General features: G+C 54.6%; 2 protein-coding genes and 1 long non-coding RNA gene across 8 annotated transcripts in view; 2 read left to right on the top strand and 1 right to left on the bottom strand.

Annotated features, from left to right (window-relative positions):
• Nucleotides 1-3,919, top strand: part of ATCAY (ATCAY kinesin light chain interacting caytaxin) — a 42,060-nt gene extending 38,141 nt beyond the window's left edge. For both annotated transcript variants that reach the window (XM_005208927.5, XM_015472066.3), the window contains one exon: nt 958-3,919. In XM_005208927.5, coding sequence (XP_005208984.1) covers nt 958-967 — 10 coding nt within the window. In that variant the 3' untranslated portion in view covers nt 968-3,919. The remainder of the gene's footprint in view (nt 1-957) is intronic.
• A 5,568-nt stretch (nt 3,920-9,487) lies between these two features.
• On the bottom strand, nt 9,488-25,665 carry LOC104969105 (uncharacterized). Its single transcript, XR_807696.4, has 2 exons — nt 22,721-25,665; nt 9,488-9,803 (listed from the first exon to the last, which is right to left on the bottom strand). It is a non-coding gene; the product is annotated as an uncharacterized lncRNA (long non-coding RNA).
• NMRK2 (nicotinamide riboside kinase 2) lies at nt 12,355-16,769 on the top strand. Of its 5 annotated transcripts, none has more exons than XM_024994678.2 (8): nt 12,355-12,470; nt 13,966-14,064; nt 14,238-14,328; nt 14,837-14,885; nt 14,974-15,130; nt 15,645-15,716; nt 16,077-16,183; nt 16,451-16,769. In XM_024994678.2, the coding sequence occupies exons 1-8, from the start codon at nt 12,445-12,447 to the stop codon at nt 16,534-16,536; spliced, it is 687 nt and encodes a 228-aa protein (XP_024850446.1). In that variant the 5' UTR covers nt 12,355-12,444; the 3' UTR covers nt 16,537-16,769.
• Nucleotides 25,666-26,696: the final 1,031 nt, after the last annotated feature.

Below are 26,696 nucleotides of genomic sequence, written 5' to 3'. Positions count from 1 at the left end.
ACACAAGGAAATCATTCACCATGAAAAAAGTCAGATAAACAGCAGAATTAGATGCCCCCGGGGAACCTCAGACAGAGATAATAAAAAAACAAGCACTTTTAAAATGATTAAATACATAATAGAAAGAATGATTGGGAGCAATGGATAGATGGACAGATGGGTGGATAGATGGATGGATAGGTAGTTGGACAGGTATATGGGTGGGTGGATAAACAGATAGATGGGTCCTGTGGATAGATGGACAGATGGGTGGATGGGTGATGGATAAGTCAATGGATGGATGGTTGAATGGGTGTGTGGATGGATGGATGGATGGATGGTTGCTTGGATGGATGTGGATGGATGGTTGGATGTATAAATGGATGGTTGGATGGATGGATGGGTGTGTAGATAGATGGATGGTTGGTTGGACAAGTGGATGGATGGATGGTTGGTTGGATGGATGGATAAATGGATGAGTGTGTGGGTGGATGGATGGATGGATAAATGGATGGTTGGATGGATGGGTGTGTGGATAGATAGATGGTTGGTTGGCTAAGTGGATGGAGAGGTGAATGGTGAGTTGGATAAGTGGATGGATGGATGGGTGGATAGATGATGGATGGGTGGTTGGTTAGATGGATGAATGGATGAGTGTGTGGATGGATGGATGGTTGGTTGGATGAGTGGATGGAAGGATGGTGAATAGATGGGTGAATTGAAAACTGACCCAGTCTGATTGAGGGCACCCGCCCTGGGGCCTACTCATTGGCTGGGGCACCAAAGAGAGGTGCCCTTCAGAACCACACCTGGAAGGTGGGTGGCAGGTGGCAGACTTTGCAAGGTAGGTGCCACTCTTCTTGTTGAGAACATGCCAAAGCCAGATTAGATCATTCTTTTCAATTCCACACACATGGAACATTTTCCACTTTCTCTAAATCCAATCATGGTAACTTGACCATGTCTCTCCCTCTTCAGCATGTCCTGAAGTAACGTGAGCACAGAGGAGAACACGAAAGATCTCAGATGCCAAGAAACCTCTGTCGGATGCCCTGCGGCCCTGGATCTCATCCTCACCTCATCCCAAGTCCCAGTCTCCAGTGGGGTGCCCATCTCCCCCATCCATCTCTGAAACCCAACATCCTTTCTAGCTGCTTGAAAACACTTTTTAAAAAAAATGATGCAGTATTAATGCATCTGGAAAAGAACCCAATTCTCCACCCTTCCACACTTATGAGCTCATGGCTAAGAAGAGCAAGAAACATCGAGCATGGCCCATGCGTCTTGGTGGCCTCAGAGACCCCATCCCACTGCACAGACTCCTGGTCAGGATCCTTCTCTTGTGTGTCACCTGGTCCAGGTTGGAGCCACAGATGCCCACCGACTCCCTGGCTGGGTCTGGATTCTTCCTCGTGCCTTTCCTCCCAGAACAGTCCCTGCAGTCCTGGGCATCGGGCCTGGAAGTTCAGCACCACCCCCAGCAGCACCATGTCCTGGGGGAACTGCCTGACCTTTGAACTCACAGCTTTTCCTTTAAACCAGCCCCCTCGCCTCCCATAACTCCCACCTCCTTGAGGAACATCAGAGGCCATGGCACCAGTGAGGGCCACTGATAATCATCCTTGCCCTACAGTTGCAACCACCCTCTCCCTCAGTCTAGAACATTCTCCAGCCCCTTGAAGGCAGAGGCCATGCCACAGGGCAATCCAAACCAATACCTCCTACCAAGCTGAGCCTCCTCACTTCCCCAATCCCTCCCCCTAGCATGGAGTTGGGATGTGCCCCCTTGGGTTCCCACCAGGAGCAGAAGCTGAGAAACCAGCTTTCAAGATAAGCTCATCACAGAAATACTGACGGACAAGAAAGCATATACAGGGTACTGGACTTTTGAGTGTTACAAATGTCACTGGGAAAAATAAATCGCAGTGGTCTGGATGCTATGGCCACCTGCATTAACAGGAGACAGATTTCCTTAGGGAGGAAAGGAAAAAAAGACTTTTCTAATGTGCTCCAAAGACCAGTCAGGTGGGCTCTAGAGGGAGTGACTTCCCCATCTCTTGAGGCATTCAAGAAAAGGATGAGCAGTGCTTGCACAGAGTGGTCCCCTGCAGTCCCCTACAACCCTGAGAGTTTCTGTTTCCATGAAAATTGTGAGTAGTTCAGTTGTGTCCGATTCTTTGCAACCCCATTGACCCATGGACTATAATCCACCAGGTTTCTCTGTCCATGGGATTCTCCAGGCAAGAATACTGGAGTGGGTTGCCATTTCCTTCTCCAGGGGATTTTCCCGACTCCGGTATCAAACCCGGGTCTCCTGCATGGCAGGCAGATTCTTTACCATCTGAGTCACCAGGGAAGCCCTCTGTTTCCACAAATTTGTGCAGAAGTCAAACAGGGGTGGTGTCTGGCCTCTGTGGCAGGCATCATCCAGGTTTGATTGACCCCCTACCCCAATCATCTCCCAGTAGGAGATTCTTGGCATCAAGGGCGTGCCTCTAGGGTTACCCTGATGACAGGAGGGAGCCAGTGGCACTCAGCACTGAGGCAAAGGGACAACAAGGCTTTCTGCATGGCAGGAATTGTCCCACCAGTGGCTCCCATCTTGGAAAATGCAGGGCCTTGGGCCTCTGTCTTCTGGAACCCAGCACTGCTCCTGCAAGGCTGGGGCCTTTGGGTGTCTGGTGGGATTTTTTAATTTGTATTTCTGCTTTGTTTCCTGAATGTCAAATAAAGGACAGGATCCGTGTTCCTGGCTCCAATGAGTTACCTGGAGCCCAAGGCAGGCTGCTCCCCTCCACTCCCACCCCCCCACTGAAAGCCCCCTCCATCCTGGGTCTGCTCGTGCCCCACCCCTGAGTGCCTCCTTTTATAAAAGGTGCCTCGGCATCTGCAGGGCCCGGTTGAACTCCAGGTTCAAGTGACTGGTTCTGCTCTGCTGATGAGATGGACATGTGGCCTGCAAGGCCCACAGATCCACAGTATAGTATACACAGTAACGTCTAGCAACAGTGCTTCAGTGACAGTGAGAAAGGAGCCAGGGATAGGAACCGATGCATTCCACCCAATGTGACAGTTACTGAGAGCCTGCAGAGCCAATGGGGCTTCCCAAGTGGTTAAGTGGTAAAGAATCTGCCTTCCAACACAGGAGACACAGGTTCGATCCCTGGGTTGGGAAGATCCCCTGGAGGAGGAAATGGTAACCCTCTCCAGTATTCTTGCCTGGAGAATCCCATGGGCAGAGGAGCCTGGCAGGCTACAGTCTGTGGGATCTCAGAGTCGAACACAACTGGCCATGTGTGCAAAAACACGTGTGCAGAGGCCACAGAGGGACGAGAGGGGCAGACCATCCCGCCCTCAAGGATTCTGTGGCCTAAAACTTCCGGCCAAACAAGAAATTTCAACACGGACCCCCACCCCGCCTCCCAGTTCACTGTGGCCCACCTGCCACCCCTCAGGACCACCAGCAGCGCAAACAACAGGCAAGTGGAACCAAGGACCCCAACCCAGCCACGCAGACCCCTCCAGAGTAGAGAGAGAGCCCCCCAGGGAGGCGGTCTCCAGGCCGGCTACCTCTTCATAGGTGCATGAGGTTCTGAGGTGCAGCTCCACCCAGATGGGGCCACCACATTCAGGCGGGAGCCTAGCCATACCCTCTGAAATGGGCTTTGTGGAAGATTTCTATTCACGGGGCAGTTTGACTGAAACAGTGGACACTGAGCCCTCCTTGTGAAGGGACGTCGGGTTTTCCTCTGTGACACACGGGGTGCGCCCTAAGTCCACCCCCGACCCAAGGTCGTAGTTCACACGCCCATGCTTCCGACAGCCAGCTTTGTGGTTTTTAAAACAAACAATTCATTATGATTACTGTCGTGATGTAAAGACATCAGTTCCACGGGCTTTGGGGGATTTTTATGGGAAATAAAGCACCGGTGAGAAGGGAGGTTTGTGACTTCTGTCCACGTGCATGGGATGTGGCTCTGGTCTTGGGCAGGGTGCAGAGAGAGCAGATTTCACGTGCCAGGATGGGGCACAGCGACTTGGGTGACTTAAGTCATGGCCTGTCTTGCTTCTGGCTCCTGCCGCCAGAATGGGAAGCCCACCTGGGTTCCTCCTGAGGCCTCCTTCTGGCTCTGCCTCTCTGTGATTCAAGTTCCTTCTGCCTCCAGTCTTGTGCGTGTTTAGTCACTTCAGCCGTCTCCAGCTCTTTATGACCCCATAGACTGTAGCCCGCCAGGCTCCTCTCTCCATGGAATTCTCCAGGGAAGAATGCTGGTGTGGGTAGCCATTCCTTCTCCAGGGGATCTTCCCAACCCAAGCAAGGCATGGGGAAGGGGGTGGAGCTTGCAAGCCCCCTCTGGGCATCACAGATGGGGAGACTGAGGCACAGAGAGGGGTGTGGCTCACCTGGGGTCACACGGACACTCAAGGATGGGTCTGAGATGTGACCCTGTGCTTTGTCCCTCCAGCCATCTCATCGCATGACTGGAGATCCACATCCTCCGCTGGCTGTAGGATCTTAGGAGACTGTTTCCCCTCAAAGGGTGAGAGTGGGCCCTCCCATGCCAGGCACAAGAGGAGTTCTGTTGTCCACGCCCAGAATTTTGAGACCTGCTGGTGGCAGGGATACCAGGATGCATGTGTTCACACAAAGTCTCCATCAGGTTGATGGCAGGAGTCAACAGATGCCACCCCACCTGTCTCTGCCATCCCACCCCTGTGACATCCAGCAAGGTACCCTTCACAGAGAAGGGCACTATTACTGGGAGGGAGCCTTGGGCAGATGTGGCTGGTTGGCATGGGAGTGGTGAGGAGGGGGAGCTGAAGATGCAGAACTGGTGCTGGGGTCATGGGGTGCCGTGTCTGGAGGTGACGGTCCCACCCCTTTCTACCACCCCACTGAGTCTTTGAGTATCTTAAGGGGGTTCCTATGAACCTCATTTATTCATTCATTCACTGAATAATGGCATTTAGCACATTCACCATATTGTACTGGGGATCCTCAGGGACCAGGCACCTCTCACGTTCCCAGCCCGGTGAGGGAGTTTGACACAGGGAACCGGAGCCTCACTAGGGATCAGAAGGAAAATCCAGGAAGGCTCCCTGGAGGAAGAGTTTTCTCTGATTGGAGATCACAGAGAGAAGAAACAGTTAGCCAAGCCTTTGGGCAGGCCAAGAGGTATCCGGCAAGGGCTAAGGCTTGGAGGCTGGACAGAGTTGGGTGAGACAGGAGCAGGAAAGTGAAGACTGGCTGGAGGAGTGCAGACAGAGAGGGCCTGGGGCCAGACTGGCTACAGCTGGGTGTTACTGCAAAGCCAGAGCTAAATGGCGTAATGAGTTATTTTTAAAATTTATCATTAATGGCATTTAGCACGTTCACAATGTTGTACAGAATACCCAGAGTATTCTGTCTGGGTCTGGAGACCCTGTCCCCATCAGCAGGCACTCCCCAGCCCCTGACAACTAGGAACCCACTCTCTGTATCTATGGATTGGCCTGTTCTGGATGTTTCCCATCAGTGGAATCTCACAGGATGGCATGGGATGGTCACTTTCAATGACCTTGGGCTCTTTGGGGACAGGCAGGTCTGTATTGGGAGCCCATGTGCCAGTGTGAGCAACCCAGAGGCCTCCCAGCAGGGCCCTGCCAGGGAATGTCAGTGTCACCCATGGTTGGGCCGCATGCCCTACAACAAGGCTCCCGGGAAATTCTTGTCACTGAAACTGGGCCAGAGGTCACACACGGAGCTGTCTTTCCCCCCGCCTGTGGGACAGCTGATGGAGCTCAGGGTCATGGGTCCGGCCACGCTGCTGAGAGGGAACCGAGAGCCAGCGGGGCTGGAGTGGTGAGGAAAGGGGGGTGGGCAGTGGACAAGACCCCTGTCTTGGGCATTTGACACTCTGTCCCTGGCGGCCACCTTTGAACGGAGGGTCACTGCCCCCAGTGACCTCTCCTGACCTCTGACCTTCAAGAAGGTCAGTCCTGCCTGAAGCCACTAGATGAGTCCGTTAAACAATTCTTAACCGGACCAGTCGCTATGTCCCCACCACTGGCTGACCCTCCAGCAGGTGTCTTAGCCACTGCTGGTCCTCCCAGTGAAATAGGAGGGGAGGGAGGTCATGGGGGGCCAGAGAGGGCAGGGCCTGAGGGTGAGGACAGCGCGTTACTTTTATTTTTTGGTCTCACCGAACAGCATGTGGGATCTTAGTTCCCTGACCAAGGACTGAACCTGCATCCCCTGCATTGGAAGCCTGAGTCTTAACCACTGGACCTTATTTTAAATGCAAATAAGAAAGGGAGGAATGTTTGGCACAGGAGAGTTAAAACAGGAAAGACAGCCCCCAATCTGGGTTTTGGGTTTTTTTTTTTCCCCAGTATTATTTTATTTATTTAGTTTTGGCTGTGCTGGGTCGATTGCTGTCCAGGTGCTTCTCTACCTGCAGAGAGCAGGGGCACTCGCTAGTTGTGGTGTGCAGGTTTCTCACTGTGGTGGCCTCTCTTGTTGCAGAGCATGGGTTCTAGGACATGCGGGCTTCAGAAGCTGCAGCACGTGGGCTCAGTACTTTCGGCTCCCAGGCTCTAGAGCACAGGCTCAGTAGTGGCGGGGCACAGGCTTAGTTGCTCCGAGACATGCGGGATCTTCCTGGATCAGGGATCGAACCCACGTCCCCTGCATTAGCAGGCGGATTCTCAACCCCTGAGCCACCGGGAAAGCCCCCATCTGGGTTTTTACAAAGCTCGCTCTAGCCATCACACAGAGCAGGCGGGCTTAAAGAAAAACCAGTGCCTGACAGTTCAAGACATAAAAGCGGATTGTACTCGGGAGTCATTGCAGAAGGGCAGAGAGAGCATAGAGCCAGTTTCCACTCCTGACAGCACAGGCAAGCAGGTGAGGTGAACGGAATATCACAGGAGGGGACATGAAGGGTAAGAGGGTAGTCTAGCTACACTGACTTAGTAGGATTCTTACTGAAATCCCATTGTGTTTCAGTCAGCGTGCATACTTGCGTGAGAAGTTGTTTTAGTCCTGTCCAATTCTTTGTGACCCCGTGAAATCTAGCCCGCCAGGCTCCTCTGTCCATGGGATTTCCCAGGCAAGAATACTGGAGTGGTTTTCCATTTCCTGTTTCAGGGGATCTTCCTCACCCAGGGATCAAACCTGAGCCTCATAGGTCTCCTGCATTGGTAGGGGGGTTCTTTATCACGAGCACGACCTAGGAAGCCGTTGGCTGGGTTCAAAGATCTCCTGGCCCTTCCAGTTTCATTCATTCCTTCTGCTACTATTTAGGGAGGACGTGACGCTACCAGTAGCGGACCTGACCTTGGTAGGCGCTGGGGATACATCAGAAAACAAGACTTGCATGGCCCTGCCTGCCCTGGGGGGAACTCATGATGTGGAGAGAAGCGGTGGGGATCCAGAAAGTCTTCCTGGAAGAGGGGAGGTCCAAGCTGATGCAGGATGGCTTAGTCAAAGCTAGCCTGAGGGAGGAGGATTGGGTAAGGGGAGGGCTGGATCCCAGAAAAGACAATGGCATGTGCAAAGGCCCTTTGGTGGCAAATTTGGCTGCTGAGGGCGGGTCAGGAGTGGGCAGGGCAGGGCATCCTCCCTTCATACTCCTGGGAGCCAGAGCCCAAAGCCATAGACACCTTCCCTCCCTTGCTTGGGGCCAGCAGCCTCCCTTTATACAGATGGGAACAGTGAGGCACAGAGAGGCCAAGGTGGCGCCTGAGCTCCCCCATGTGACAAGTGGCAGAACCAGGATTCAAATGCAGGATTCAAACGCAGAATTCTTAACCAAGGATTCTTAAAGAGCAAGCCAGGGTGGCTGAGGGTGGCGGTCACTGAGACCCCTTCAGGGGGTCTTCAAGGTCAGAATCATATATGGAAAAAAGATCCATTCAAAGTGACTTCCCTGGTGGCTTAGACAGTAAGAATCTGCCTGCCAATGCAAAAGACCTAGGTTCCATCCCTCAGTCGAAAAGATCCCCTGGAGAAGGAAATGGCTACCCACTCCAATACTTTTGCCTGGAGAATCCCATGGACAGAGGAGCCTGGCTGGGCTATAGTGCATGGGGTCACAAAGAGTCGGTCACGACTGAGCATCTAACCCTTTCGTTTTCTTTCCTTGGTGGTCCAGTGGTTAGGACTCAATATTTCCACAGCAGGGGGCACCACAATTATTAAGCGTGTGCTCTAGAGCCCACGAGCCACAACTACTGAAGCCCATGTGCCTTAGAGCCCGTGCTCCCCAACAAGAGAAACCATCGCAATGAGAAGCCTCAGCACCACAGCCAGACGGTAGCCCCTGCTCGCCACAATTAGAGAAAAGCCCACAGAGCAGCGAAAACCCAGCACAGCCAAAAATAAATAAACAAAGTTATTTTCAAAATCATTTAACAAAAACAAGCAAAGAAACCAAGTGCAAAGATGGACCAATGGCCTTTAATGGAGCAGAGAGTGAAAAAGAACAATCCACCTCCATAAACCTCCTTCCGACCTGTTCAGCTGTAGGACAAAGAAAACTACCCATGATGACCTAAAACAGGCTAAAAATCCTCCTTTATCTATGTGTAAAGCTAGATTTTTCTTCCTGTGAGTACATGCTAAGTCACTTCCGTCATGTCTGACTCTTTGTGACCCGATGGACTGTAGCCCGCCAGGCTCCTCTGTCCATGGGATTCTGCAGGCAAGAATACTGGAGTGGGTTGCCATGCCCTCCTCCAGGGGACCTTCTCAACCCAGGGATGGAACCCATGTCTCTTATGGCTCCTGCATTGGCAGATAGATTCTTTACCACTAGTGCCACCTGGGAAGCCCTTTCTCCTGTATATCCACCACAACAACTATGGAAACCAGCTGAACCACAAGCAGATGTGAGAACCCTTTTAAACCAGACATTAAAGTGATTTGGGCTCTAAAATCACTGTGGATGGTGACTGCAGTCATGAAACTAGAAGACGATTGCTTCTTGGCAGGAAAACTATGGCAAATCTAGGCAGTGTGTCAAAAAGCAAAGACATCACTTTGCTGACAAAGGTCCATATAGTCAAAGTGATGGTTTTTCCAGTAGTCATGTACAGACGTGAGAATTGGACCTCAAAGAAGGTAGAGCACTGAAGAATTGATGCATTTGAACTCTGGTGTTGGAGAAGACTCTTGAGAGTTCCTTGGACTGCAAGGAGATCAAACCAGTCAATCCTAAAGGAAAGCAACCCTGAATACTCATTGGAAGGACTGATGCTGAAGCTGAAGCTCCAATACTTTGGCCACCTGATATAAAGAGCTGACTCATTGGAAAAGACACTGATATTGGGAAAGATTGAAGACAGGGGGAGAAGGGGGCGACAGAGGATGAGGTGGTTGGATGGCATCACCGATTCAATGGACATGAACTTGGGCAAACTCCAGGAAATAACGAAGGACAGGGAGGCCTGGCATGCTGAAGTTCATGGGGTTGCAAAGAGTCGGACACAACTTGTCAACTGAACACACACGCACAGAATATGACTCTTTAACCTAAAAAAAATTTTTTTATTTAAACAATATAAATTTATTCTCTGACAGTTCTGGAGGTGAGAAGTCTGACACAGGTCTCATAGAGCTAAGATCAAGATGGGGGCAGGACTGGTCCCTCCGGAGGCTCCAGGGAAGAACAGACTCCTGCCTTTTCCGTCTTCTAGAGCCGCCACATCCCTGGCTCATGGTTCCTCCTCCATCTTCACAAACGGCAGCAGGTTATCTCTCTGACCCTCCTGCTGTAGCAATGTGTCTGTCCTCTCTCTCTGACCGTAGCTGGAAGGGTCCTCAGCCTTTTTGTTGTTGTCAACTGAGGCGAAAGTCACATAATATGCAACTAACCATTATTGTAAAGTATACCATTAGGCGATAGTGCATTCACAGTGCTCTGAAATATCACCTCTGTCTAATTGCAGAACATTCTCATCACCTCAGAAGAACAGTCTACAAGTAATCACCCCTCATTTGCCCTCTCCCAGGCCCTGGTAACCACAAATGCTCTCTCTGTGGATTGGCCTGCTCTGCTCGTTTCCCATCAGTGGAATCACGCCCTGTGTGTCCCTCTGTGCCTGCTTCTCTCACTGAGCACTGTGTCCTCAGGGTCCGTCCACGTGGTAGAGAGTGTCCGGGCTTCTCCCCTTCTCATCGCAGAATAATAGTCCGTGGGAGAATGGATCAGTGTGTATATCCATTCATCTGCTAATAGACACTTAGTTATTTCCACCTTTTCGCTCCTATGAGTAGTGTTGCTATAAACATTCATGGACAATCATCTGTGGAGACATGTGTTTTCATTTCTCTTGGGTTGACACTTTGAAGTGAAATTGGGTCCAAAAAACTGCCGTTTTCCACAGAGACTGCCCCGCTTCCCATGCCCACCAGCAACACACAGGACTGCCATCTCTCTCATCCTTACTGACATACACGCAGTCCGTCTCTTTGACCATGGCCATCCTAGTGGGTGTGAGTGGTATCTCACTGTGGGTTATTTATTCATTTTGGGGGTTGCAGCTTGCAGGATCTTAGTCCCCTGACCTGCGATTGACCCTCACCCTTGGCAGTGAAACACAGAGTCCAGACCACTGGACCACCCAGGAATTCCCTCACTGTGGTTTCCATTTGCATCTCCCTGATAATCAGTGATGCCAAGCATCTTTTCATGTGCTTGTTGGCCACGAGTATATCTTCTTTGAAGAAAGGTCTATCGAGTCTTTATGCATTTTTAAATTGGGTCATTTGTCTTTCTGTTGCTGACTTGTAAGTGTTCTCTATATATTCTAATAACCCCTTACCATATATATGACTTGTAAATATTTTCCTCCATCCCCTGCTTTGCCTTTTCACTTTCTTAATAATGTCATTCAATACAAAAAAAGTTTTAAATTTTATCTAGCCCCCTCCCTGAGTTTTGTAAAAACTATTATTTTTCATTAAAAATATCATATTTGTGGACTTCCCTGGTAACGCAGTGGATAAGAATCCACCTGCCAGTGCAAGGGACACAGGCTCATCCCTGGTCTGGGAAGATTCCACATTTCTTGGAGCAACTGAGCCTGTGCGCCACAGTTACTGAAGTCCAGGCACCCCAGAGCCCAAAGGCCACGACTACTGAACGCACGTGCTGCAACTACGGATGCCTGCGAGCCTGGAGCCTGTGCTCTGAAACAAGAGAAGCCACCGCAGTAAGAAGGCTGTGCAGCATAACCAAGAGCAGCCCCCGCTGCTCACGCCAACTAGAGAAAGTCCAAGCAAAGCAACAAAGAACCAGCACAGCCAAAACTCAATAAAATTATAAATATATATGTATATTACATTCATGTGACCAGGCAGTTTTATCATTTTAAAAGTTGAAAAGGCTTTAATCTTTCTCAGTTTTAAGTTATAATGTGGTAAATATTGTCCACAACGATAATCCATTTATTTATTTCTTTACTGAGGCCATACTTTGAGCAGCTTGCGAGATCCTAGCTCCCCGACTAGGGATCAAACTCATGCCCCCTTCACTGGAAGGACAGAGTTTTAACCAGTGGACTACAGGGAAGACCCAACAGTAATCCATTTAAACCAAAGCTCCCTGGGATCCTCGGTCGTTCTCAAGAGTGAGAAAGGGGGTCCTGAAAGCAAAAGGTCTCCTCTGGTGGACATGGTCCCAGCTGGTCAGTAAGGTGTGTGTGTTGTGGGGGGGGATCCACACACCCATGCCTCCCCCACCCTACCCCACCCAGCTGCTGAGAGGCCAGAGGTTAAACCCAATGACGCCAGGCCTCACGTGGGGCCCCTGGTGCCACGCTGAGATTTTCCAGTGGCCAGGGTCCTGAACGCAGCTATCTTGGGATTCACCACTCTGGACTTTAAGCCCATCTTGGCAGCAACCCCCTTAGAAAAGGAAGTCCCCCGCTGTGTGGAGCCCCTGGGGCTGGCTGGCTGCTGTGGCTGGAGACCGGGCCCAGGGGGGAGGTGTGAGTTCCTTTCTTCAGCCACCAAAATCGGCCTTAATGTCAGGGTCAGGCGAGGGGACACACCGGCCTGGATATTTTTAGGGAGGGAAGGTGTGTGGCCGGTTATCTGTCCCCTGGGCAGCCTGGCCAGGAGGGGGAGGAGGGAAGGAGTAGGAGGAGGGGAGAGGGAGTGGGGTGACATCCACCCGCACCCCCTCTGCCTGGCCGACCCGTGACTAATTTAGGCAAAAGGCAGAGTGGAGCTATTTCCATCCAGTGGGAACAGGTGCAGCGCGCACCCCCCAACCCCGCCCGCCCACTTCAGCGCGCAGCCGCGCTCCCCATAGGCGGTGGGCCGCCTCCCTCCGGGCGGCCTCCGGGCTGCCCCAGCCTATAAAGGCGCGGGGTTTTCTCAATGAAGCCGGGACGCACTGCGGGGTCGGGCCCAGCCGGGCACCCGGGAGTCAGGAGTCAGCTTGCCAACCGCGGTCCCCGCCGCCCCTCCGCGCCGAGATGAAGTACATCGTGGGCATCGGAGGGTGAGCGGCCCGGGAGAGCGCGGAGGAGGGAGAGGCCGGCCGGGCGCGCCCCTGTGCGGGCCAAGGCGGCGGCCTGGGCAGGAGGCCAGGGGAATGAATGGAGGGCTGCCTGGCGCCTGGTGTCGCAGGGACCCGATGCCCAAGGTCGGAGTGCTGGGAGTGGGGTTCTGCCCTCTGTTCGGAAATTCCCCACTGGAAGTCCCTTCCCCACCCGGAACCCAGAGTAGACTAGACCCCTGGGGACAGAAGACTTTATAAAGCTTAGGCAGGTCTTCTGAAGGGCTGGGGGGTGGGGATGGGGAGACACCAACCCCAGGAGGCTGCTGGGCAGGTGGGGTGGGGTCCTCAGAGTGGCACTCCACTGGGTGGCACCCGCCTTTAGAAGCTCCTTCTGCTGACCTCAGGCAGGGACCTTGCTTTCATGGGGGTTGTGGCCTTTTAGGACTATGCCTGGGAAGCATTTAGCAGAAGCCGGGCTAGCCTGAAGCTCCAACCTGGGAGGTCACCCTGGGTCCACCCTGCGTTTGGTTTAGTGCTCCATCACCCTCTTGAAATTCCTAACAGAATGAGACAAGGGCCCCCATTTCTGTAGCCGGCCCTGAGGGCGCGGTGTGCCTGTCAGCAACAACTCAAATTAACGTCAGGCAAGTTCTAACCTGCTCCGCTTCAGGTATGGAGGTCTCCTTTCCCACCAGCTCTTTTAAAAGCTGCAACTCCCTCCTTCCACATTCAGCTTTCCACTCCTGATTCCTGGGACAGGGACAGCCAGGTCAAAGGGACACTCACGTCCAGGAAGGCCTGACAATCACCCTTCTGTGTCCTTTGACAGCCCCAGTCTAGAGTCCTTAGGGTGACCATTGTCCTGCTTTTCCTGGGACTGAAGGATCCCCAGGATTTGGGACTTTGGGCACTAAAACCAGAGATATCCCGGGCAGATGAGATTGAGCAGGTCACCCTGCTTTGCCCATTGTTTTTTGAGGATTTTATATATTTTTTGCCATACCACATGGACTGTGGGATCTTAGTTCTCCACCCAAGGATCGAACTAAGACCCTCAGCAGAGAAAGCTCAGTCCTAACCAGCAGGGAATTCCCACCCTTTGTCCTAAGGTGACTGCCTCTTCCCAGGTTTGCAGTTTTCTCCTTAGCACGTGTTTAATAGTCTGGCTTTTTTTAAAAGCCCTGCAGAGGCTCAGTCACATTTGGGTCTCAGTTTGCTGGTCTGTAAGACCGGCTCCCGGCCCCACCTCCTGGGTTTGCGGTCACACTGAATGAGTCTGAACACGGAAAGCAGTGTTTCCCTGACCCCACCTGAGACTGCATGTTAACTTGGCAGCTTGTTTTCACATCTTCTGCTCTTTTCTCTGTTTCTCCCCACCGGCGAGTGCAGGCCTGTGCCTGGCCTGAGCGGGCAGTGGGCAGCAGGATGCCGGGCGGCCCAGGTTGGCCACTCAGAACCCCTCCCCTGACTTTCTGTTGCTGTTGCTGTTGTTCAGCACTCAGTCGTGTCCGATTCTTCTTGACCCCATGGACTGCAGCGTGCCAGCCTTCCTTGTCCTTCACTATCTCCCGGAGTTTGCTCAAACCCATGTTCAGTGAGTCAGTGATGCCATCCAACCATCTCATCCCCTGACTTTAGATGAATAGAAATACCCTCTTAGCACATAGCCTTGTGTTTTAGGTTTCAGTCTGATCCTGGGGGCCCCTCAGACCCAGACAGGCCCACAGAAGGGACCCAGGCAGCCTCACATGTATGCTCTGCCTACAGCATGACCAACGGCGGCAAGACTACCCTGACCAACAACCTCCTCATGGTGCTGCCCAACTGCTGCGTGATCCACCAGGATGACTTCTTCAAGGTGGCTGCCCTGGCCAGGGGCAGGGGAGGGAGGTGGCCCTGAGAAGGAGCCTCAGGGCAGGCAGACCCCTCGGGGGCGCCCTGGGGCCAGCGTTCTCAATTACTGAGCACCTACTATGTGCCTGGCACGTTCTCAGGGCACAGACAGGGAAAGTGCAGTTCCCAGAGTGGATGTGTCACCTGGGCGGTGCCCTTTATCCTCTGCACCTCCACTGTCCCATCTGCAAAATGGGCTCTGAGCCCACCCTCGTTGCTTTGTGGAGGGTGAGGGGCAACTTTACTATGGTTGTAACTGGTCCCAACTCCTGGTCCCAGTAGTCATGAAGTTGGGGAGGGGGTTCTGAGTGCCTTGCCTGGGACCTCAGAGCCCGTGACTCTCAACTGCAGGGGAATGGGGCAAGCAGGTGCCCCCGGACCCTCACAGGGGGCTCTCCGGGTGCTGTTCCCCCAGGGTGGGGTGAGGTGGGAAGGCGGGCACTGAGCCCGCGGCTTGGGCTCCTCTGTTTCAGCCCCAAGACCAAATAGCAGTTGGGGAGGACGGCTTCAAACAGTGGGACGGTAAGAATGGACGGCGGCAGCCCTGCGCCCCTGCCCACAGTACCCCCTGGTCCCCACCCCCACCAACGCCCTGTCTCCCGCCCCCTAGTGCTGGAGTCCCTGGACATGGAGGCCATGCTGAGCACCGTGCAGGCCTGGATGAGCAGCCCCCGGAAGTTCGCCCGCGCCCACGGGGTCAGTGTCCGACTGGACGCCTCAGACACCCACATCCTCATTCTGGAAGGCTTCCTGCTCTACAGCTACAAGTGAGCATCTCCGGATCTGGGCCCTGGGCAATGCGGGCCCTCCTAGGTCACCGAGTCTCTATTTCGACAGACAGGACACCAAGGCCTGGGGGTGTGGGAGGCTTGGGATTGGGGCAACAGGAGTAGGGGCGGGGGCCCGCCTCGGAGTCGGACCCAAGGGTCTGGGGCAAAAACCCACACCTCTTGGGGGAACTGAGTCTTCCGTGTAGGACCTCAGCTTCCTCAGACAGAGCAGGCTCGGTGGGATCCCCAACCTTGCTGGGTGACCCTGGGAAAGACACTGTACCTCTCTGGGCCCCTGAATTGGGAGAGAGGGATCACTCCACCCTCAGAGTAGGGGGGTGCAGTGGGCATAGCCGGAGACTGGCCACTGCTGGTCCCCTCGCTCATCCCTAACTTAATCAGCCCAGACCCCTCTCCCAACCCAATCCTTGTCACCCAGGAACATGCCTGGAGGCTCTGGGGTTGTGTGCTTTGGCCCACGAGTACTGACCGTGTCCTCCACCCCTGCCAGGCCCCTGGTGGACTTGTACAGCCGAAGGTACTTCCTGACCATCCCCTACGAAGAGTGCAAGTGGAGGAGAAGGTGAGCCTGGGGGGCCCTATCTGCGTCCCCAGGGGGGACCAGGAAATGGGTAATGCCTGCCAGACACACGGCCACTCTGAAGCTGCAGACTGCTCGGCAGCAGGCACTTGGGTGGCCGGTGCTGGGTTCCAAAGGCCCACAGCCTGGGGTCAGGATAGCATGACCCACCCCTGCCCTGCCATGGGCATCTCCCAGGCCCATTGGGAAAAATGCTGAAAGTTGGGGCACCCAGGCTCCACACGGGGCCCCTGACTCTGTGGGGTCCCCGTTCCTGACCTAGTTCCCGCACCCCAGGATCTGCACTGGCACGACCCCCAGGTGACCTGGGTGTTGCTCATTCTTGCCCATCTCCCTCCCCAGTAAGCGAAGCTACGCGGTCCCTGATCCCCCTGGCCTCTTCGACGGCCACGTGTGGCCTATGTACCAGAAGTATAAGCGGGAGATGGAGGCCAACGGTGTGGAAGTGGGTAAGTCCCTGAGTGAGATGAAGCAGGCCCCTCCCCGCTGGGACTTGGTGGGAAACCTGGAAGGCCTTCCTCGCGTCTCACCAGCAGTCTCTCTTGCTTTGGGGCCCAGAGGCTAGCCCGTCCCAGCTGCCTAACTCTGCGGGTCCGCTTCCTCCTGACCCAGCAGTCCACCAGCCCTGCTGTGAGCTGGTTGGCAGCAGCCCCAGGGACCTGGCCCTCCCTTGGCTGAGCCCCCTGGGCCCCTGACTACGGCCTTTCCGACTGCAGTGTACCTGGACGGCATGAAGTCCCGCGAGGAGCTTTTCCACCAGGTCCTAGAAGACATCCAGAACTCACTCCTGAACCGCTCCTAGCGAGGCCCAAGAGGAAGGTCCCAGCCCCCACCGCAGGGACCCACGCACAGCTCCGGCCACAGCGCAGCCAGCAGGTGGCACTGCAGCCAGACACTGCGTGACCATTCCTGTCGGGGAAGTCTTGTACATATGAGAGTGGACGCCCCACTCATAGCCCAGCAGCTTGGGGCCCACGAGGCATCCATCCATAACCTCGACGGTGGCTTACTTATTAAACCTAATCCTGTTTTTTAGTTGTTGGGGTCCAGCCTGTTGTGTTTGAGGTGCCAAGAGGGCCCCGCCCGGCCCTTCTCCTCAGTGTACTGGTAACCTCCGCGGGTGACGCTGAGAGCTCCAGGCAGTGGCAGTCTCCACCTGGTGGACCCACGGCAGCGTGGCCCTGGGTGGCTGCTTGAGGGTCTTTGGGCCTATTTTCCTCGAAAGGGAAATTTCCTGCCAGCTTTCAGCACATGGTGCAGCGCGGCCCAGAGCAGGGTCTGGGAAGTCAGCCCAGCCTGAGGGTGCCCCTAGGTCTTGGCTGAGCCCCACCCTAACTGCACCCCGGCACCTCCCCCTTGATCGGAGCTGATACTACTTCTCATGATTCAGGAGGCTCATAAGGACACTCTCCGTGTCCCTGAGCCATCCCTAGAAGGCTAGTGGTTCAGTTTATCGTGTACACCCATTTCACAGACGGGCCTGTGGAGATCCACAGAAAGGGCTGGCTCACAGCGGGTCCGTCCTGCAAGTCCTGCCCCACCCCACATTTGGGGTTCCAGGCTCCTGGGAAATCGCTCGCTTTCTGTATCCCAGGTGGAAGCCTCCTGCTCGGATGCTGCCCCTTCTCAACAGTCTTCCTGCTAACAGAACTCACCCGGCATAGCACTCACCACTGCCTTTTGCCCCTGCAGCCTCATAACTCAGCACAGAGGAAGGCACAAAGAAGAGAGGGCTGAGCAGATGGAAGGCAGCACAGCAGGGGCAGGGGCTTCAGCTCAGGCCCAGTGCAGCCACTAGGAAGGTGACCAGCCATCCCCACGTACTGGGGACTTTCCTAGTTTTAGCACAGAAAGCCCTGTTTCCCCAGAAATCTCTCAGAATCGAGATGATTGGTCACCATATTTTTAGTCTCTCTAGGGGCAGTGGAGCAAAGGCGAAGGAGCCTACAGGTTGAAGGTCAGGAGGGCCTAGGTGTCCCTCCCTGCCTGGCCATCGTCCAACCGTGTACCTCGTGGCTCAGAACACCAAGTCTTGGGACATTTGTTGAACCTGTTAAGTGTCTGCTTGCTTCAAATCAACAAAACCAAAGAGCAAATGACACTGTTATGGGCTGAATTGTGTACTCTCGCATTCATATGTTGAAGCCCTGACCCTTAGGACCGCAGAATGTGACTGGGTCATGATGAAGGTGGGTCTTAATCCAGTATGACTGGTGTCCATACAAGGAGAAGTTGGGGGACTTCCCTGGTGGGCCAGTGACTGAGACTCTGAGCACCCAATGCAGGGGGCCTGGGTTTGATCCCTGGTCAGGGAAATAAAACCCAAGTGCTGCAACTAAGACCCAACACAGCCAAATATATACATAAATACAAATTAAAATACAAAGTCTTCTAGGGACTTCCCTGGTGGTCCAGCGGTGAAGACTCTGTGCTTCCACTGCAGGGGGTGTGGGTTCAATTCCTGGTCGGGGAACTAAGATCCTGCATGTCATAAATAATTTTTTTTTAATTCATCAGGTTTTGATAAGAAAAAAAAATCACCCAAAGTAACTTTTTTTTTTGGCTACATCAACACTGCGTATGAGATCTTAGTTTCCCAACTAAGGATTGAACTTGGGTTCCTTGCAGTTAGAGTACCAAGTCCTACCAAATGGACTATCAGGGAATTTCCCAATGTGACTTTTATTCAGTGGAATTTTCGACATTTGTGACTTTAATAAAAAAATACATTAATGCCGGACTTCCCTGATGGTCCCGTTGTTGGGACTCCACACTTCCAGTGCAGGTGAAGCGGGTTTAATCCCTAGTTGGGGAACCCACATGCCACAGGGCTTGGCATGACCAAAAAGAAGAGTAAAATAAAAATATTGTTTTAAAAAATGGCATCATTGACCCAATGGACATGAGTTTGAGCAAACTCTTGGAGATGGTGAAGGATTCCCTTCTGGGAGAAGGGAAGCCTGGCATGCTGTAGTCCATGGAGTTGCAGAGAGTCGGACACGACTTAGTGATTGAACAAGATTTTTAAAAATGCATTAATACTCATAACTCGCTAACAGCACATAACTGTCCTGCTAATAAATCAGGTGCTCAGTGTAATGGGTTAGAGTTACTGGGTATGTAGTACTTGGGTCAGCAAAGGATGGCCCCTGGGTCCAAGCCATCCCACTGTAGGTTTTTGCACATCCTTCAAGCTGAGAATGGCTTCACATTTTTAAATGGTTGTGGGAAAAAAAATTTAAGAGAAGAATTAAATTTCATGACACACATGTATTACATGTATTCAAATTTCAGCATCTATAAATAAGGCTTCACTGGCCTTCAGTCATGCCTATTCACGTGTGCGTCAGCTACGGCTTCTTCCACGCCACGTGGCCCAGCTGAGTGGCTGTAGCAGACCCTCAAGTCTGCACAGCTGGAATCAGTTACCTCCTGCAGTGGCTGCACACACACAGTGTATGCGAGGGCTGGGGTAGAGGGCCCCAGGGAGCGGTCACCTTGTCCTGGAGGGCAGGAGGGAGCTGGGGCAGGGCCAGGAGCGAGTTTCAGTAGGGCTGCCAAGTCCTGCCCTTTGCCACAGGCACGGAGCACAGCGACGCTGATCCACCGGTCACCAGGCCCAAAATAGCCCAGGATGGGACCAGGATACGGGAGAGGTGGCTCCGGGGCAGCCTGAGCCCTGCCGGGTCACTAGACACCTTGGTCATTATGAAAACAGTAGAGGCGGGGCGGGGGACCATCTTGACCCAGCATGCACAGAACTTTCCATGTTTCAGCATTGAGGGTTCCCCACACTGGGAAAGCCCGGGTCCAGGCAAACTGAGAGTTTGCTCCCTAATGGGGGCCAGCCACCTGGAGAGGGTGGGTTATCCTATGACCCACTTCCCTAGGGCTCATAGAGGGAAGGGACCTCCCCATGGTCGATCAGCAGAGTTCAGATTTGAACTCCAGTCTGGAAATGCCCACCCAGGGCCTTCTCCAGCCAGGGAAGCATGCCAGGCTGCTCACACTTGCCCCAGATGGCCCTCCCACTCGAACCCCTGGAACAATCTCTCAGTCCTTCTACAACCGTCTGACGGGCCCAGCGGATCAGCCCCACCACAGGAAGGCTCCAGGCCAGGCTAACTTGTGCCTTCCCCAGACAGAACGCCAAGAATAACCCAACACGCCCCTCCCGTGTCCACCAAGTACCCCCTGTGTCAGTGCCAGGCAGTCTCTAGGCAGTGCCAGGCAGGGCCAGGCCCTAGGATGGGAGGCCCCAAGACCAGGCAGCCTGGAACGTGAGTGGGCAGCCCTGGAACCCAGCTGCCTCAGCCCATCCTGGAGAGAGCCCCTGGGCAGGTAATGTGCCCCCTGGGCCTCACCTCCTGTCCTGGGCTTGGGAAGCCCACTGCTGCTGGGTCTGTGGCAGGTCTTGCCACCCTCCATGACAAGGAGCCCGAGGCCCGCCCCTAGCCTGGCCAGCCATAGAGTGGGTATACCCACCTGTGGGACACCTGTCTGGTGCTTGGGGAGTCTGAGAGAGCTCTCCTGTGCTCTGGCAATCAGAATAACCTATTCTTGATTTCCAGATGAGGAAACTGAGGCTCCCAGGGGTGGAGTCCCTTGGCCCCAGGAGACAGGGTTCCAGGACAGGCAGATGGGCCTGGGACATGGCTGTACCCACAGTCCTGCAGGACCCATCACCACCAGGCCCCCCAGCCCCAGGCCCGGAGGAGCCCCTCCCAGTTCCTGGTGCCCCCACTGCCTCCCTCTGAGGTCCCTTCTGTGGCCATTCATTCTCCTCCTGCCCCCATCATGGGGCTGGAGCAGACTCCCCTACCAGTACGGTATGTAATTAGTTCTCTTTACGAATCTCACTTATTTTATTGGTTTTAACTAAATTCACTTAAAGAGGAAACCTTATGACCTTGCTGTGGATGGGAAAGCCTGCATGTCCTGACATGCATTAGAATGAAACACATCACTAAAAACACTAAAAAAGCCTGCCCCCGTGTCCCCTAAAATTACCCCTGGGACACCCAGTGATAAGCACCCCACCTTCCTGGAATGCCCAAGGCCAAGAACAACCTCAGGTTGGGGTTTCTTAACTGGGGGCGATGCTGCCCCCTGCCCAGGGGACACTGGGCAATGTGACACTGGACATTAGGGCTGTGTGGTTGTTACACTGGAGGCTCCTGGCATCACGGTTGTGGGGCCAGGGAGGCTACTCCAAGCCCCCCAGTGCCCAGGACGCCCCACAACCAAGACCCATCTGGCCTGAATGTCAGCAGAGCCAAGGGGAGCCAAGCTGGACTAAAGGCAGAGAACTGGCTCAAAACTCTACTCCCGACTTGGGGCACCCCGAGTGGGACTCACTGTGTAGACCAGGCTAAGCACCCAGGATGGGACAGACCCTGACGCACACCCATGTGACACTCTCACACCCACAAGCCCTTCATCTGGTGGCTGACACCCTCCTGGGCCAAGTCAGCCCCATCCCCAGGAACTTGGCCTGGCCTGCCCGCCACCCCACTTCTTGGATCCCTACAGGGCCCCAGGCACCAGGCAGCTCACCTCCAAGGGGGGACAAGGTGCGTCCTCAGGATTGCTGGGGGTTGAGGGGGATGGGAGAGATTCCGGGGGCCCCTCACTGGAATCTGGCTCCTCTGAGGCCACCCTGATTAGGAAGTCCCTCTGGGGATACCCTGTCCCACCCCAGCCCACCACAGACATACAGATGGGCGGGTGACCTTCCATGCAGAGCGTCCCCAGGCAAGCTTCTGGCCGGTCACCCCACCAGAGCTCTGCCTGGGGGGACCCTTCCTGAATATCCTAACAGCCCTGGGAGGGGGAAGACAGCAGCAGAGGCCCAGGAGGTGGGGGAGGCGAGGCTGCAGAGCCCGCTCCCTGGCCCCCACCTTCCTCGTTCTATTTCAGGACGCCCCTACCCCAAGCACTTGCCACCCACATCAAGTAGCACTCAGCCGGCCCTCTTAATCAGCAGTAACTCTGCCCGCCCCACCTGAGTCCCCGCAGGGTCAGAGCTGCCTCTGAAGGTGGTGGCCCCCACCTCAGGCATCCTGTCTGCCAGGACGCTGAGGGGCGTCCTTGGGGCACACCGTGGGGTGGGGGGACAGCCAGTGCCGAAGGGAGGAGCAGGCTGACTGGGAGAGACAGGCAGTCACAGGCCCTCCGCGGTCGCCCAGGAACACCCCCCAAGTCCACCCAGCACACTCTGGAGGGAGCCTGGTGCTCCCTCCAAGACATGCCCTCATGGCCATCTCGTCCAGTTTAAGCTTCTCTCAGCCTTCGAAAAACCAGGGAGGGGAGGGAGCGGCGGAGGGTGCAGAAGCAACTTGCCATCATATAAACGGCCCACCTGTAAGTCCTCCTGTTTGGGGCCCCTCAAAAATACAAAACCCCAGGGGGTAGGGTTCAGCCACTGGCTTCCCTAGTGCCTGCAACACAGGAGACCCAGGTTCGATTCCTGGGTCGGGAAGATCCCCTGGAGAAGGGTATGGCTATCTATTCCAGTATTCTTGCCTGGAAAATCCCATGGACAGGGGGGCCTGGTGGGCCACAGTCCATGGGGTTGCGAAGAGTCAGACACGACTGAACGACTAACACACGCGCGCAGGGGTGAGGTGGAGGACACTGGGGAGTTAGGGGTGGGGTGGGTTGGGGGAAGCCCTGGGCTCCCTGAGGGGAGACAGCACCTCAGCCATAACTGCAGGATGCAGGCATCCTGGGGTCAACTGGCCAGGGAGGGGCCCCCGGCTCTGCCCCCTCAGGACAAGGAGAGTCCAGGAGAAGGCCCAGCCCCCTGCTCCTCCCCTCCCTCTCCCTTGCCCCCTCTTCCAGCCCGGCGGTGAAGTGCCCCGAGACGAGGCTGTGTTCACACGTCCTTTGCGTGGGGTATGTCTTTCACCATGGTTCTGTGTCTTACTTTTTGGGCCACCGAGTGGGGCTGGGCAGAGGGACAGGGGGATGGTTTCAGTACTTACTTTTCTTTTTCTCTCTGTACAACGGGGGGGCTAAAGGTCTCGGGGGCTGAAGGAGCCTCCTGATGCTGGCGGGGCTGGCTTTATAGGCCACCCTGTGCCCTGGGCAGGCACGTCGGTTATTAATAGTGGCTGCCGCCTCTTGCCCAAGTATGGTCAGGAGCACAGCAGCTGTGGGCGTGCAGCCACTGGGCCAGGGCAGATGGCATGGAAGGACAGCCCTCTGCCCCCCGAGAGGCGGGCAGCACCCAGCATGGGCTGGTGACACCTGGGCCAGGCCTCCCAATCTAACACCACCCGCTTAGTGAGGGGGTGCCCGGGGTGTGCTGGGCCCCGACATACCCCTTCCTCCATACCTTGCCCCGACTCTGGGCACCACTGTCTCCAAGGACAAAGCTGGCGCACACAGAGGAGCCCTGCCTGCCAAGAGCCAGGTCAGGGGCCACGTGAACCCAGGTCCAGCTGACTCATTTTGCAAATGGCGCGTGGTTAATGGAGATGCTGGTGGACGGCCTCAGTTAAGGCCCAATCTGGGACTTCCCTGGTGCTCCAGGGGTTAAGACTCCACGCTTCTACGCAGAGAGAGCGAGGGTTCCATCCCTGGTCAGGAAACTAAGACCCCACATGCTATGTGGCCAAAAAAAAGGCCCAATCTCATGCACTAGGAAAACCAGGAGGGCCCCAGCCACCCCGGATGAGGTCCACTGGCCCAACGCCCGCCTTCTCAAGGGACCAAGAGACCGGATGGGCTCCTGCTGTCACTGCCCCGCCAGCCCTCAGAATTATTCAAGCAAGTCAGCAACACCCTCCCACCTAGTCCTCTCATCACTAAAGCCTGCCCCGCACAGCCCTGGGTTCACCCTGCCTGAGTGCACCCCAAGTACCCCAGGGGCCTGCGGCATCCTTCTTCCAGGAGCTGTGAGTCCACATGACTAATAAGGAACCATCCACTCCTCTGCCTGTGTCAGACGTCCTGCGTCTAGCCACTCTTGACCCCTCAGTGGGGCCCTTGCTCTCTCCAGCGGGCTACAAGGAGGGGATTAAAACACAAGTCACTGGGAATTCCCTGGCGGTCCAGTGGTTAGGACTCCACACTCTCATTGCTGTGGCCCCAAGTTCAATCCCTGGCTGGTGAGCTAAGATCCCACAAGCCACATGGCAAAACAAAGAAAGGAGAAAAAGAAGTCACTCACCCAGGAGCCCCCAGGTGAGCAGCCCAGCCACAACCCACAGTTCTGTCCACGCCCCACCTGGTCCACACCAGGGTCTGAACCCTGCCCACCCCACCACCCTGGAGAGTCCACATTGCCTCAGCTCCCTGCCCAACAGGTAGGCAGGAAGGTACATGGATGGGGTGGGCAACGACAGGATGTTGCTGGATCCCCCTGTGCCGAGTCCTTGTCCTGGGGTGGCCTTGAAATCATCTCCCCTCAAGGGGACCCCAAGACCCCCACCCCTACCCAGTCTTCCCCTAGCTCCAGCCCCTCCTGACCCTTCTCTGCTGGCCTTTGGTAGTGCCAGGAGGCTTCCTGACCTTTGGAGAACTTCTCTACAGGGCCAGCTGTCAACCCTCCCCCGAAAGATGGAAGCCATGGCCCAGATTCAGGGAACAGTGAGAAAGCTCAGCCCAGGGCTGGAAATAGCCCCAGTGATGCATGGCCCCAGCCTGAGGGAGCTGACAGAAGCAGATAGGGTAGGGGGGCTGAAGAAACAGAACCAGGCACTGCTTTCTTGACAAGAGAGAAGCCATTTCTGGTCTTAGTCATTTCGGGATCTAAGCCTGGCCATGGTGTGCATCCCAAAACAGGTCTCTATAATTAACGAGCTTAAAGAAACAAAGGACTTCCCTGGTGGCTCAGACAGTAAAGAATCCACCCAAAAAGGGAGAGACCTGGGTTTGATCCCTGGGTCCAGAAGATCCCCTAAAGAAGGGAAAGGCTACCCACTCCAGTATTCTTGACTGGAGAATCTCATGGACAGAGGAATATAGTGGGTTACAGTCCATGGGGTAGCAAAGAGCCGAACATGACTGAGTGACTAACATTTCACTTAGCAAACAAAAGAATGCGGAGATGAAAGACTGTTTATCAGGCAAAAGAAGCAACAGTGGCAAAGATCAGTTGTAAAGACACCTCAGTTCTGATAGTAATGGTAAAGATTAGCCTGAAGCACTTTTTTATCCACATTTTTACTTTTTTTTGTGGGGGGGCACCTTACAGCATACAAGATCTTAGTTCTCTGACCAGTGATTGAATCTGTGCCCTTCGCAGTGGAAGTGCAGGACCCTAACCACTGGACCACCAGGGAAATCCCCTGAAGCACCCTCTTGAGCTGTTTGGCGAAATTTAAACCCCTCTTGAGAGCTGAACCATCAGATCAACTAGAACCTAAGGGGCAATGATATTGACCTTCTCTGACTTTCGTGACTTCAATCAAATAAAGCTTGGTCTCTAACGTCCCAAATTGGAGCCCTCCCAGACCCTCTCCTGGCGTGGCTCTAGAGGCATGATCATGACCCCTGTGCCCGCCACCGTCTCTCTCTGCAGCTGGTGTCATGACATCTACTTGGAGAATTTGACCTGCCCGGGGACCACTTGGCTGGCCTGAGTTCTCGTGGACTCTGAGTTGCTCTGATTTAATTCATTTCCGCAGGGTCTAGGAGTTCCTGCCCCCACCTCCTAGTGTCTCTGATGGGAGCAGCTGTCGCCATCATGGTGCGGTAGGTAGTGAGGAGGATCTCTGCAGTTTCAGGGTGCAGCTAGCAGCAGAACTCCAGCCTCCCTCATTCACCATCCTCTGCACAAGCTTAGCTCTGAGATAAACATGGGCTTTCAATGGCTTCCTTGCAACAAGCTTCACACATATGAACCAACCGCTGGGCAGGTCCATCCTGATACCACCAGCTGGAGGGACGGGACTCATGGCTCCCATGGTTCATACTCCCCATCCCCTACCCACCCCCCGCCCCCACCCCGCTCAAGAAGCAGCATGGGTGTGTGCTAAGCCTCTTCAGTTCAATACTATGGACTAGTCCACCATGCTCCTCTGTCCATGGGATTCTCCAGGCAAGGAAACTGGAGTGGGTTGTCATTCCTCCTCCAGGGGATCTTCCCAACCCAGGGATCGAACCCATGTCTCTTCTCCTGCATTGCAGGCAGATTCTTTACCACTGAGCCACGAGGGAAGCCCCTCAAAAAGCAGGCAAGAAGACAAAGCCAGGCACAGGGAGCCCTGGTTCTGCAGACCTACTGGGAGGTCCATGCTCCTTGTAGCACTCAGCACTAACTTGCACCGCCCCTCCAATCACACTCCTGAAAGAAAAGGGGCTGAGGGCATGGCAGAGGGAAGGGGTTCTGAAAGAGGGGAAGTGAGAGTTGAGCCGCTCAGTGAACCAGTTGCGGTGGGGGGGCGTTGCTGTGCACCTTCATCAGTGCAAGTCTGCTACCACACACCCAGCACCTTAAAACATGTGTTGTCATCTCACAGTTGTGGGCCTGGAGTCTTGATTGGCCTACCTGGGTCCTCTGCTGAAGGTCCCTCAGGAGGTTGCAATTCAGGTGCAAGCCCAAGCTGGGCTTTATTCAAAGGTTGGACTGGGGATGGACCCATGGCTAGAACCCCTCACATGGTTGGTGGGCTTGGCTGCCCGCTGGCTGTTACTTGCCGCATAGGCCTGTCCAACATGTGGACAAATCTCACCACGTCAAAGCCAGCAATGAAGTCAGCTGGAAGTCAGTCTGTGCAGACTACCAACCGATGTGACCTCCAGCACCTCCACAGCATTCTGTCATCAGAAACTGCCATGAGGCCAGCCTGCTCTTAAGGGAGTAGGGAGCAGGAGCAGGGGCTCCTTGGGGGCCTGCCTGCCAGACAAGGTGAATCACAGCATGTTAGCCTGCAGGTTCTGCCAAGGGTCAACACTATTAGTAAATGATTGTGGGGGACAGAGACTGGCAGGTGCTTTGTGAACACACAGTGG

This window comes from Bos taurus, chromosome 7 (assembly GCF_002263795.3).
Source record: "Bos taurus isolate L1 Dominette 01449 registration number 42190680 breed Hereford chromosome 7, ARS-UCD2.0, whole genome shotgun sequence".
NCBI lineage: Eukaryota > Metazoa > Chordata > Mammalia > Artiodactyla > Bovidae > Bos > Bos taurus.
Note: the sequence above shows the minus strand (reverse complement) of the source record. Positions and strands in the feature narration are given on the sequence as shown.